The following is a 15128-nucleotide window of genomic DNA, read 5'->3' as shown; positions in this document are numbered from 1 at the left end:
TTTCCCTTTGTTAATTTTTATACTTTATTTTTTGTCCGGGCCATTTCTCCTAATGTATAAAAGCTATGGACTTGAAACTTTTAGTTAAGACGTACATTCTATGTAATGCAGCCCAGGCATTTAACATTCTGTCCTTGTAAATATATAAAAACTAAAGGCCTTATTTATCTTATAATTTAAATACATTTTCATACCAATAAGATTTTTACCCTCCCCATAGGATATAGCATATAGTTGCCAACTTGTCCGTCTGGTCATGTGAACGCGAGAATACTTGTTGGGTACCGAGAACAAACAGTAACAGTAAATTCATTTCTGTAACTATTGCTGGGTATTTTATGGTCTTACCTGATACATTTAAAACAAAAAAAGTGGTTGATAAATATCCATTTGTAGAATATCAATTCATCCATCTGTGACAAGCTTGATATGAGAATAACTTGGAAAGGTCATCTTCTAAATTTAGGTAGAAAAAGAGGTCACTTGGGACATGGTCTCTGGTGCTTAATATATATTTTTACACATTTGCACAAACTTACAATGTTTTTCTTATTTGGTAGGTAGATTATATGTGGGAGGATTTCTAAATTTAGGTGGAGAATATAGACATTAAGTTCCCAGCAAAAAAAAGTATAGTAGATGAATGATGTTAGTCAATCAAAGGCACCATTGCCCTCCCCCCATCCCCCTCCCCCAACCTGACGAAATGCTTGAAATGGAGCTTAATAACTATATTTATTTCAAAGTAAGTTGTTTGTTTGACAAGCTTTTTGTGGTCATGGCAATGGTACTTTTGACAGACTGACTTCAAGTTGCTAGTTATGACCAACGTGTATACCAAAAGGACAGTAAGCACAAATATTAAGTGGTCATGACTAACCTTCACATGGAATCTTATGACTGTAGGCATTCTCTAGCTTTTGGTTGGATAAGCTTTTTGTTGCGAAGACCACAGTGACTTTGTCTGACACATTAATCAAAAGTGGTCATCTACTAGTCATGTTCAACCGCCAAACCAAATCTCGCAATCTTCTCAAGTTAATGACAAGCTTTTATAGTGACCTTGACCTTTGTAGAACTGACCTACACAGTTAAGACCAGCCTCCAACCAAATTGCAAGACAATAGACCAAATTGTTCTATAGTTATCTGTTGTAAACCCACAGCAACCTTCACTACTGACAGACTCAACCCAAAATCAATACTTTATGCTTTCTTAACATTGATAGATATGAGGAACTGGTGAAAATCAATCTTCTAACCATGACCAATCTCTACAAAGCATTCCCTAGTTATTGCTCTGACAAGCTTTTTGTGGTGGTCAATGTGACCTTGACCTTTGAAGAAATATCCCCTTTATCAATAAGGAATATAAATCTGCCAATCAAAACCAACCTCAACACAAATTCTAAGAACTAAAGGCTAAAGCATTTTCTTGTTATTGGTCATTGCCTATAGACGGCCACTATTGGTTTTGAGGTCATCAGGTCAAAGGTGAAGGTCATTTTAACACAATAAATTGAGTGGAATGAAACTTGTCAGTAATTCTCTACATTAATTTTCAGCAGAGACATGGCCCTTGGCCAGGGGATAACCCATACTGATTTTGTGGTCATTCAGTTTAAAAATATAATTATTGCATCATTAGGAAGTTTGCAATCTTTTCCAGTTCAAATGGATATGTATGGAAAAGAACTAAAATTTCCTTAAAAATGATAAATGGCTCTGTCTACATTAAATAAAGGACAAGTCCATGAAAGATATTTAACATGGTAAATGTTAAAAAAGGGACCCAGGGTTGGACTTAATGAAAACAACACAAGAAAAACTGGTGTTTACCTGAATATTTATGTATACACTTTCTAGTATATATATCAAAAGATGTGTACTCCACACATGTTTCACATTCTTCCATAACAGCTATATACACATAAACTAGCACATATCACTTGAGTAAGATCAGAACAAAGTAAAAAGCAAGGATAAAAATATGAACACATTTTCCTAAGGGTTTTACAGTTTGCATCATTATATATCAATAAAATATAACATGACTTGTATACATGAAGCAAGGCAAAATAATAGAAAAAGTCGGGGTGGGTTTGGCAATGGAAAACAAGTAAAATGGGGTTGAGGAGGGTGCGTGAGGGAAGTTCTGTGGCAAAAATATTTGATTTAATACATTCTGCATTAGACGGTCTGAGAGTATAAATAAATTTTCTTTTATTATCTCAAACTCAAATGTCTGGTAACTTATTAGTCAGAAACTAGCAAAGAAGGTTTACCGACCTACTGAAATTCTGTGACTGAAGACAGAGCACAGAATTTTTTTTTTTATAACCTAAAGGCCGGTATTCAGGAGCCATAATCCTGTAGAATGGGTCTCACAGTATTTATACAGAATACAAAATCTTCACACATCATATTGTAGCGAAGGAATGGCATTTGGGAAATAATGTTTCACTAACAAAGGCATGGCATTTGGGAAATAATGCTGGACTTCTAAATGAATGGCATCAGAAGAAATAATGTCAGAATACCTAAGGAATGGCATCAGGGATGTAATGTTGGACAACAAAAGGAATGGCACTGCTGAAATAATGTTGGTACTATCAAAGGCAAGGCATTGCGGAAATAATTTTGTACTTATACAGGTATTGCAATGCGAAAATAATTTTGGAGTATCAAAGGAATGGCATTTGGAACAAAATGTCTGAAAAAAAGGATTGGCAGAAAGGAAATAATGTCAACTACCAATCAAAGGCTCTTATAAATAATTTAAAAAATAATACTATATTCTGCCATCATCCATGGTTCACTTGATTTGATAGTGGAGAACCATGGTGAATGGATAAACTTTGTCAATTAATCATTTTGCTGCCTATACTAACAGGTAAAAACATTACTGGAATCATTCAAGCTAAAAAAAAATAAAAATAAATTGACTGGATTTCAAAATATTATAGAAAAAATTAAAACAAAAATAAAACAAAAAATATATGAAAATGTTTACAGGGAATGGTACGAAACATCACAAACAAAATATATAATTCATGGAACGTAACAGAAAACATTTACATCTCCGTAACTATAACATAATGTATTGAAAATTAATTAAAAGCATAGAAAAAAATTGATACATGTATGTTATTCCATAATCTTTTTCAGTTCAAAATGTTCTCTTATCTGCTTGCGCTTTATTTAATCAAACCACTTCCTATTACTATATATCACATACATGTACATGTAATTTAATGTAAATGGCATTTTTGCCATTTTTGACATTTTTTAGCTGTATCATATCATGTGGTACAAAGAATCTATATCTAATACTTTTTTGTGTAGACTAGCATCAAACACTCCCAAAGCTTCGGGGTGGGGTAATGAAAAAAAAAATATATATATATATATAAAAAGAGAAAAAAGCAGCAAAAAGTATAAAGGAATAACATGAGACATGAATATAATATATAAAAGAAGAATATGTTGTATAAACTTAACAGATCTGTAAAGATATAGGCAAGATCATCTATATAAAACAATGCACATTTTCCCCCCTAATATTTAACAATGAATAAATAGGAACACATATGAAATATTGCACAAAGGTTAATGTTTTTGGCAATAGCAATCTAAAAGGTAAAATATTAACATGACTAGAAAAAAAACATGAATGTAAAATTGTGAAATGGATTTATAAAGATCAAAAAACATAAAATTGATACATGGCCCAGCATGTGACTTAGATCTACTCCCTGGTAGTAATTCAACTTTACACAAGATTTTGAATTAATGACTTAATCTTGATCATTCTAATCCATTATACAAAATGACATCCAATAATTATGCAGTGCAGTAAATATAAATGTTTTTAACTAGTGAGAGAAAACTTTTGGCACTACTGTCTAGTAAATGATTCATTATCCACCAATGTTTCTTTACTTTCCAAAATCTTAAACCATATTGGCGACTTTCCAGCTGCTTTATTGGTTGAGTAAGACCTAAGCTGCCCCTGCAATATTTCAGGCAGGAATGGACACCTGAGTAGTTCCACGGATATTCCATAAACTAGCTGAATAGCTTCATCACATGAAAGAATTCAAAGTCTCTGCTGGGTTCGAAACCCACAGTGGTGAGAAGCAAGTGGTTTTAAGTCAATAAGGCCTAAACCACACAGCCATGCATGCCCCCTACTGGACATGAAGGTCACTTAAATAAAGACAGGTCAAACTGAACATCTGTGCAGTCTGACCAGGCTCTATACTCTTGGCTAATTCTTTCTTCAATTTTCATCTTGATATACCAAAATTTATAAAGCACATTTACAAACATATAATTTTGTTGTGTCCATTGTATAAATTCAGCAGGTTTAGGGTTCAAAGTTTTGGCATTAACAATTTGTCTACAAACTAAACAAAATGCACTATTTTAAGCAAGAAACATTGGTAAATTTATTTCTAAAAGAAGCTGCAAAATGGTTTACAATAAGAAATACATATCATAGAATATTATATGTGAATACAGCATCATATTCAAATGTGAAAGACTGTGCTAATTTGCTCCCCCCTATATTTTACCTTAAAATAAAACAAGTATGTCATCATAAATCAAAAATATTATGGCAAAAATGTAATTTCCATATGACAAATAATGACTGCAACCATGCATTACAATACCGCTACCATGTGACAATTATTGCAAACATATATTTCCATGTGGAAAAGCAATGATTGCAACAACCATGTGACAATGACTGCAACCATGTATTTCCATGTGGCAATGGTTGCAATCATATATTTTCATGAGGTAAACAATGATTGTAGCCATGTGACAATGACTGCAACCATGTATTTCCATGTGGCAATGGTTGCAACCATGTATTTCAATGTGACAATTATTGCAACCATGTATTTCCAGAAGGTAAACAGTGATTATGTCAATGTGGTATACAATGACTGCAATAATATATTTCCATGTGGTAAATTATAATAGCAACCATGTATTTTTATGAGATAAACAATGACTGTAACCATATATAAAGCATAACAACAAACCAGACTAGTATTACATTCTCAATAACCTTGTAAATTACGAACATTGCTATGCTAACTGGAATTAGTCCTGATTGGTTTCAAATTTTTGCTTGTTATCAGATTTGAACACATTATTTCTAAAACTGAATTTCATTGGTAAATTATAATGTAAATAAATACTTGTATGAAAAACATTAGTTCTTTGCACTAAGGTTAAATAGTGAGGCGTTAAGAATGGCTTCATCTTCATTTAATTTATCAAAGATAAATTGGAAAATGTTTTGGCTATTAATTTAGGCTGAGTAAGAGGACTTCTATAGTTTTACACAAAACAAATTTTATAATGGAAAATTCAATAAAATGGATTCTTTTTTGGTCTACTCTGATGTTTTTGACTAAAAGAAACATTTAATAAATACTAATTTGTAGGAATCTTGTCTTGTATCTTCATTCATGTAAAATACTAAAGAAAACATGTAGCAACTACAACAGCAGCGTTAACTTGATAAAATAGACAAAACAACACATCATATTTCCATGCACAATAGGTCTCTACAAGTCGGTGCAAATATGCTTTACTGTTTTATTTGAAAAGTTGTAATCTGTTGTGGCCAACCTACGTTATACTCCGGTATATCACGCACATGGAAAAATCTCTCCATTCATTTTTATTTGACATTTTGATTGCTTTTTAAGGTACAAAGACACTGTTAAGTTTTATATATGGTAACTTTCTAGCTGGACAGGTAGTAGCTCAAAATGTCTTTAACAAACACTCAGTATCTTTAAAAAAAATATTTTTTTTTGTTTTACTTAAAACAAGATTTAATGTAACCTTCATATTTCAACCAGCAAGGAAAGAAAGTTGGCCACTATGCTTTTAAGAATAGTAGATTCTGAATGACAGTACAGTTGTTATCTTTCTATGAATGAAAATTATCTATAAATTGCCTACAATAAATTACTTGTGATACCTAATGATTTCTATTCCATATAAAATATGACTTAACATCTTTAAAGAACTTCAATAAAAAAAACAACTGACTACAAAATTATTCAAGAGCACATAAAACATGCATGCTGTGAAAAAGAGAGAAAAAGTGAGAAAGTTTTCATTCACACACTGTCAAACACTATCATACAAAGAAATATTATTTAACAAAAGATAATGTATACATTAAAAAAGAACGTACATTTATACAATTGAAATAACTCTATATATATATATATATATGATATATATATTTACACTAACTGTATTTCTAACAAGGCACTGTTTTCATAATTTTGTATCACTGGGGATATTATCACACTTACTTCTTACCAAACTGACTAATCCTGCTTTGTTACCATTTTAAACTCGATATGTAAAACTTGGTATATGCTGCTTTTTATAAACATATTTTTGGGTAATATACACTTAGTAAGGAATAGGAAAACTTAGAGGACATATTTATTTATATACCCACTGATTTATATCAAAGGTAGAATTCCCAATTATCATTCTTATCATAATTTTATCTTGCCATTTTTTAAAATTATCACCCAATGATAATAATTAAACTATTTCTCAACTCTTCAAAATTATCTCTAATTCTTCTTTTGATGCTTGACTTGAAATTTGTTCCTCAAATTCTAGAATTACCACTAAATACAATCTTGGAATAATTTTTAAATTCTAGAATTAACAACTCAATTCTTGGAATAACTCCTCAAATTCTAGAATTACCACTAAATACGTTCTTGGAATAGTTTCTGAAATTCTAGAATTACCACTAAATACGTTCTTGGAATAATTCTTCAAATTCTAGAACTACCAACTCACTTTTTGGAATAATTTCTCAATTTCTGGAATAACCACTCAATTCTTGGAACTATTCCTCAAATTCTAGAATTAAGACTTGATTTGAAAATTCTAGAATCGCAACTGGAATTTACTATCCTTATCATCATTACAATGTCTATGGTAAACAGGTAACAACAATCACTTTTTCACAGATAAAAACAACAATATGAAAACAGTGGGATCAATAAAGACATAACAATTAATTCGTATAACAAGGAACAAGAACAATACATAACAAGAGAACCCTGTTGGCCCTTTGTGACTCACCTGTATCTTACAGTGCAAAATAATTGATGAAAAATATAAAAACTTTTAGATAAAGGCAACAGCTATTTGTAGTGAATCAATATAATAAAATATTTTCCTATGGTGCAAAATTAGTTAATTAAATAAAAAACCCATGAAAGAAAAAAAAAGAAAAACAAAGTTGATGTTTGATTTGGTTGGTTCATTCAGTAATCTTTTCGCTTTCAGCGAACATTTAAGGAAGATAAATATAGCCGCAGAAGTAAAAAAAATCTACATAAACAAAATATATTACAGATAAGGGACACTTTTCCAGAACTCGGTGTATACTTTTAAAATAATGACTTTTGGATATTTGAAGGAACACCGATACAAACTAGCAGACAAACACGGAACATCTAACAATCATAAGAGCTCAAAATGTGCATATAAGCTCAGGTGAGCTTTAAAAATTCATGGAATGATATAGAAATAGTGCATCTGATATACAATAAATTTACAAAACAATGCATACTTGAAACTTTTAACAGCCATTCATGGATCAAAATCTTGCTGTTCATGTGTAAAATATTCTACACACATGTCAAACATCAAAATATATGTTTCATAACAATTATAATTATCTAGACATTCTAAATATATGCTGTCATCTCAATAGTTTACAGATTTTCAAAATTAACCCTATATATATATATTTATATCAAAGAAGAATATCTCCCAATATTTTACAGTTGTTTAGAACTTATAACTAAAGGTGAACCTATCAAAATCCACCAATTTACTGGAATTTTATGGCTGACATTACGCTGTCATGTTTCGTATGTGTTAGACCATAGTCAAATTAAGACTCTCCCTCCCATGGAGTGACGACGTTTGTTCTAGGAACGCTGATAGCTAGACATGGATTCACGGCTTCAGACTTGCGGTTCCCCTCTGAATTCATCCCCTGGTACGTTGATCGTGGAACCTCCAAGTTGCTACGGCGACGTGGATCATTACTACTGGTAGTTAATTTGTTGTCGGAATCCATGTTTTCAGTACGTCTACGTACAGACGGGGAATTACTTTGCCTGAAAGAATGAATGATTATGTAAAAACATGGAAATCAAGATGGTCGTTTCTATTCATAAGAACAATTTTTACGCAGTTTTAATCTAGAAAAGTTTCATCAAATAACTATGTAAAATTTATATTCTGTTTTGTCAAGTATTCCCATATCTTATTTCTAAGAATTGTTACATCCTATTTTATTACATGCTTTTCGGTGGTTTATAGAAATATATCAGTGATATAAAACTGGTAATTTCACTGTCTGAAACAGTGAAATTACCACTTTGATAATTTCACTGTTTTGAATTTAAGCCCCTCATGTTGTTTCAGTGAAATACCAGCGTGCACAGAACTGGGTACCAACTTAATGACGTGACGTCGTAAATGACGTCACGTTGTATTATAATTTGGCGCGCTTTTCATTCAATATTAGGTTTAATGTCTTTTTAAAACGTTTCTTTGCATGTAATAAAAAGAAAATTTGTTTAGTTTAGTGTAAGATCGAAATATATTTCACCTTGTGAACACCAAAAGTTCATATTTCACTCGTGGCTGCGCCACTCATGAAATATACCTTTTGGTGCTCACTCGGTGAAATATATTCCGATCTTACACTGAACTAAACAAATATCCTCTATATATTCTGTTGACCTATGATCTTGTTTTCTATCAACTAACTTTTTAAGCATTACCTCCCTTTGATACAATTGAACACATATTCTCTTGTGTATTTAGAGAGTCATCTTTTTAACTTTTATGGTTTTGTCCTTCATTTGATATTTCATTTAAATCAATAATTGTCATTTGAAATATACATCAAGGACACATCATATTTTTATATTTCAAAAAAGTAACTTCCACCATTATCATAATTATACATGTACATGTATATCATATATATCCATACCTACTTGATGAGGGTTATATAAAAAACATGGCCATTAAAGCTGTTTTTTAGTCTTCAGAACAAATTTATAATATTGAGAAAACTGGGGGGGGGGGGGGTTTGTTTAAACTAAAAAAAACTAAAAAGTCATTTCATACATAATATAAATATCACCACTGTCCCATGAAAAGTGACGTTAAAAACATGCAATATTATGTAGACAAATTAACTCACATAACAACAAGAACAACAACAATAACAACAGGTAAATACGTTTGTACATCACACATTCCCTAACACACATACATCACATTAACAACAATATACACAACAAAATTAAAATAATAAATCCACCACCATACTGTTTTCCAAGCACAATCAAAAACAAACAAAAACAACATTACTCAAAAATAAGTTTATTAAATAATAATTTAACCCCTGGTGTGTTTAACAGTTTTTAACAGCCCAATCGAAGGTCAAGGCAATCAAAGGTCAAGGACTCATCAGGGTAGTTATTGCTAATAAACCAAGACTGGGAACAGTGCATGTACAAAGAGGGAAAAATGGACAAAAAGGTCACCCTGATTTTTTTTAAAAATACATGTATTTTAATGTTAAATATTCCTTCAAAATTTCCATTAATTTCATTTACCACATAAATAGTAATCAATAACTTAATTTTAAGTAAAATATGCATATTCAAAGTGAATGTGGAAATAACACTGGAATTGTGCAATAGTAAAGCTGAATTGTGCAAATCTATGGCCAAAATAAGCCATACTTAGGTACATAACTGACAAAATGTGTTTTACTATCACAAATTTTAGCTCATCAAAAAAACTTGTAACCACTGAAAATACAATTGACAAGAAAATGGAGGCAAGACACTCTCACAAAATGCCCAGGAATTTTAGTGCACATTTTTTAAGTCACACTCACACTATATGAGTTCATATGGTAACTTACAGGCGTTTCTGATGAAGGAAAACCTTTCCTGCTCCTCTGTGCATTATTTCAAGCACAAATGAGCACCAAACTATAACTTATAACTAAGCTGGCTGGATAGGTTCTTAGCATAAAATAATCTAAACTTCTGGTCAGGATTCAAAAGTAGGAGGGGCTAGAGAGTAGGAGGGGCTAGGCACCAACAATAACAACTTGACCACAGAGACTCCCACATCCTCAGAACTACACCAAAAAACAATAACTAAAGGTAAACGAAATGTTAAGCAATAATCTGTCGAGGTAGCCACTACGTATACAGGGTTTGTACCTACCCGTCGTAAGTGCCCATATAAATACTGCTATCAGATCCCACATATGAGGTTCTGAATGCATATCCAAAATATAAACACATAACATTACCACGCAATGCCATAACACAACTTTATAGCAATTTTAAAATTTTGTTTTAGTTTGATGTAACAAATAGCTTCAGTTAAAAAGTATTTTCGTGACAAAGAGTATGTTAATAAATTGTTGTGATTCTGAATAATTTTGAAGACCATCTGAAGATAATTGAGTCTTAAGTTAAAGATAATTCACTGATTGCTTCACGGATGCTTAAAGCAGCTTTCCTCCAGATTTATGATAACTTTAGTGGGCATATTTAAAATGTATTAATTATTAAAAATATCATAAAGTGAACATAGAAAGTAGACACTTAAAATGTTCGAAAATTGACAAAACCTGGTTTGAATATGCAAAAATTGCTTTTATTGCGTTAGTCACATAGTAGAAATATGCTGATAGATACTGGAAAAACAGTCATGAATTACATATTATCTGTGAATTATTTCTTAAATTGTGAATACTTTTACTGTCCTTTAAATCTAAGTACATTATTTGCAAGATTTATTTTATTGAAATATCTTGGCTCATCTGGAGGCTTGCAGCTTTAAAGATATTTCTATTTGCTTTCCTGGCTAACAAAATTTTATTTTGCGACAATCTAAGAATTTTACAGACAATGCTTGATGATGATTCATATATCTGTTTATAAGAGGAATTTTTCATATAAACTCTGGCTGCTGGCCACTAAATGTAGCCCATGATGAACTTGACATCAAAGGATGCTACAGCCAAGTATTGGTGATGACTCATACATTGGTTAATAAGATATTTAAAGCAGCACCTAAATTTAAAGGGGACACCAAAAAATTATTTCTCACATGACAGAGGATTATACATGTGTTTTTATATACAGGTATATGTTCCTAGGTTGTAACTGTAAGTAAGGGAACTTTTCAAAATAAAACATATTGCAAAAACAGGTGAAAATTTACTCTCCAGAAACATTGAGTTTGTAGGTACGAATTTCTTTTCTTCTTTACAGTGAAATTAGTCAGGTCATTATTGTACTTTCATATTGGAGGCCAAGCTTAGATGATCAGAGACTAACATAGTTTTAAATTCAGCTTTATACTAGATGAATAATTTTAAAAGAAATTTAAGTAAAGAAAAACAACTGTTTAGTGTCACAAAAAATATGTTTCCCTGTACATACCAGTAGATTTACATATTAAATCTAAAAGCTATTTGTTAATCAAGGGTCAACATAAAAATCCTCATTTCTTTAATAATGACAGAATATTGTTTTCAGAATAATATAATTCATGCGGCTTTAAACATGTAAATCTTAATTACGAGCAAATGGCAAGCAACTAGAAATAAAACAAAGACTATCCTAACAGTTTATAATCTATAGCTTGCAGTCAATACATGAAAACAGAGATGCATTTACACATGGATCTGCTTGCATACATAGAGCAAATGTTAAAATTATTATACATAAAACATAGACAAAATATTTAAACATGACTTCAAATATGCATCTATAATCAACATGAAATATATACTTCTTAATATATTTAACATTAAATAATATCATACATAAATTTTTAATCATCTTTTTTTAAAGTTTCACACTCATTCAAGAAACTACAAGGGATTCTAGTAACTAGTACTCGAGAAAGTACTTTCTGACCATTAATGATTGTTTGTTTGTTATTTCAGGGATAGCGCGAACGCAGTCCCCACACCAATAAATTGCGTACCCGAGTAACCCACATTTGGGGCTATCGCAGACGTCAGCCCAACCGAAGTGCAATGGAAGGGCCTCTTTCTGGGGAAACCGCCTTGCAGATCACGGTGTTCCCTGTACCAGGTAAGTATGATTTCACCACATTTTACAAGCTATTTATTCAACGTCTCGACAGCATATTGTTACACTTCAATTATACCATACAATTTAATGCTAATTTAACCATGATTTATAAATCAATGTCAGCATAAAAAAAAATCATTATTATATGAGTCATTAAATTGTACATTTATATTAATGATTAATGAATTAAAAATAATAACTTGCAAAAACGTCTGCTTAAATTGGTAAAATAAGTGATATTTTATTACTTTTTCCAACAGGGGTAAATTTCTATAAATAGAACAAAGCCAGAAGGGACTGTACTCTCCCAACTACTAATGCTATCAATGGGCACAACAAAGTTATCTCGCTATTGATTTTATCTCATCTTTACATTTAATTTAGTCTAAACAACTGTGATAAAAAAAAAAAGTGAAATGCAGTGTTATAGATATTGTAGAAAATAATTTCTGTATTGAAATATTTAGACGAACTTACTAAAATTGTGTTCTGTGAAATTATTGTTATTTTTTTTACTTTATAAATTAACCAGTTTGGCTTTAAGGTTTAAGAAGTTTAACCTCTGATGTAAAATAACCGAAACTTACAGGTTAAGAAACACTTAATATTACTAATAAAACATTCCTTTGCAATCTTAAATAAATTTTCCTTATTTAATGATCCCCTAAAAATGATCCTCCACTAAAAAAGAAAAAAAAAATTTTAATGACAGTTTCATATTATTTACTGTTATGCGAGTTTCAAATAATAATATTTATAACTTAAGTGTTGTTTAAAGATACTATTATTCAACTTTATGTTGTTTTCATATATTATTATTATCATTATTATTTATTGAAAATAACATTTTTATATAATATTATTTATTTTTAATGTTGTTTTCATAATAATATTAACTATTCTAATGTAGTTTTTTTCATCTAATTCTAACCATTTAATGTTGTTTTCATATAATTCTAACTTTTTAATTGTTGTTTTCATCTTTTATTTTTTACTTGTTTTTGGTTGGTTTTGTTTGTTGTTTTTTTGTTGTTGTTGTTGTTTTAAATACAAAATAAGATATTGTGGAGTTTCAGATAAAATCAATTAGCAGTTGATGTTTTTTTTAGATAATATAAGATACTATTTCATTTTTAGATAACATCAATAATTGTGTTACTTAAAGATAGATTTGTTCAAGATAACACTATAAATTATGTTGCTTTTAGATAACATTTGAAAACCATGTTGCTTTCAAGTTATATTGATGATGTTGTTTGGATAAAATCAGTCATACATGAGATTGTACAGTATAGAAAATAATAAGTAATGATAATTTTAGATAATACTTAAATCATGTTGCATAATAATAATCAGTTTCTGACTTGTTTTCATCAAAAGAGATATATGAATAAATTAATTTATCAATTAATGTTGCTTACAGAATGATGTAACCAAAATAAAAATTATACCTCTGAGATCGCCTTGGTTTTTCATCAAGTTCACGAAGGTTCCCAGTACTGTATGAATGGTACGCGGGTCCCCCTAAATCGCCATCGGCACCTTCGCTGGAAGCACTACCTCTTCGACGAACAAGAGGGCTTGGAGTCTTTTTACGGTTGCTACCAAAGTTGAAAAACCTGCAAAATATGATTACTTCATTTAGATTTTACCTTTGTTTGTTTCTTTGATTTTAACAGACTATTTTTTGGTCATATAATGGAGGTGGATCCACCTATCGCCTCTCCTGGATAACTTACCAGTAATTACCAATGTCTCCCGTAGTGAACGACTACATATCCCTCATGATTTCAGAATCAGCGATGACAGACAAAATGTCTTATTAGACAGTCGGACCTGATTTTTTCCCTTTAAACAGAGTGTTGTATTTTATAATATTTAAAGAATTGGTCGGAACTTTGTGATAATTCTTAAGTAATACAAAGTAAATTGTTACACTGCTTTTGTATCAGTTTTTCAAAAATAAATACTTTTTTAAAGATTGTAATCTCGTGTTTTTCTTACTTTTTCTTTGTATAGTGTGTTTGAGATTTGTCTAACAGTTGGTTATATTGGTCAGAGCGGAGAAATCTTGAATAACTGTCTTTTTTCATCAATGCATATACATGCTCCATGGCCGGTTGGAATATATATCTGTAAATAGAAATATAAATTGTATATAAAATTTATTATATAAAAATTGCTCGAAATGAAGATTTTACAAAATCGAGGAGCTAGCATTCTCAGGATCAAATGAATACCTACCTGCATACACCGATATTATCCATTTCCCAAGACTGGGAATTTCCCCAGATTATCATGAACTGTTTATAGTATATTTAGATCAAACATTGAGAACAAAATTCTAAGAAATGTAACGAAACGAGACTAAAAGTAAAACACTTTCCAAGAATCGTTAAAATTGTAAGTTTATTAAAATGTCAGATCCTATATGTATCAACATACAGCCAGAAAAAAATTAAAACAGAGTTAAAATTTATCGATCTGTCTATAAAACGATCAATTGGAACATTTCAAATTTACCTAGTTCTTCCCGACAAATCTTTATCTTCCTTTAACTGGGATGTAACTTTCTCGAGAGTTTTACAATCCACGTTCACCTCATGTATGGCACCAGCAGTTAAAAACTCTCTGTAATATAATATACATGTATATAGGAGCCGCACCACGACAAAAACCAACATAATGGGTTTGTGACCAACATCCGCGCAGTCTGATATTGATCCATGCTGTTCGCTTAAAAACCCTATAACAAGTAGAGAAACTGATAGCCAACAGCATGGCTCCTGATCAGACTGCGGGGATGCGCAGGCTGGTCTGGATCCATGCTGGTCGCAAACCCATTATGTTGGTTTTGTAATGGCGCGGCTCATTTAATATTATATTATATAAGGTAATTACA

General features: G+C 31.0%; 1 protein-coding gene and 1 non-coding gene across 4 annotated transcripts in view; both read right to left on the bottom strand.

The window, feature by feature from the left end:
- Positions 1-5888: 5888 nt before the first annotated feature.
- LOC132714078 (regulator of G-protein signaling 6-like) overlaps positions 5889-15128 on the bottom strand; it is a 45743-nt gene continuing 36503 nt past the window's right edge. For 2 of the 3 annotated variants that reach the window (XM_060696816.1, XM_060696814.1), the window contains 5 exons: positions 14750-14857; positions 14231-14359; positions 13678-13845; positions 10338-10388; positions 5889-8194 (listed from right to left, as the gene is read on the bottom strand). In XM_060696816.1, coding sequence (XP_060552799.1) covers positions 7966-8194; positions 10338-10388; positions 13678-13845; positions 14231-14359; positions 14750-14857 — 685 coding nt within the window. In that variant the 3' untranslated portion in view covers positions 5889-7965. The remainder of the gene's footprint in view (positions 8195-10337; positions 10389-13677; positions 13846-14230; positions 14360-14749; positions 14858-15128) is intronic. The other variant, XM_060696815.1, reaches the window with a different exon arrangement.
- Positions 12073-12234, bottom strand: LOC132714080 (U1 spliceosomal RNA). The gene has a single exon (XR_009623520.1). It is a non-coding gene; the product is annotated as a U1 spliceosomal RNA (small nuclear RNA).

This window comes from Ruditapes philippinarum, unplaced genomic scaffold (genome assembly GCF_026571515.1).
Source record: "Ruditapes philippinarum isolate M1 unplaced genomic scaffold, ASM2657151v2 ctg3949_1_1_1_1, whole genome shotgun sequence".
Taxonomy (NCBI): domain Eukaryota; kingdom Metazoa; phylum Mollusca; class Bivalvia; order Venerida; family Veneridae; genus Ruditapes; species Ruditapes philippinarum.
The sequence above is the reverse complement of the archived record's forward strand: the minus strand, read 5'-3'. Positions and strand labels throughout refer to the sequence as shown.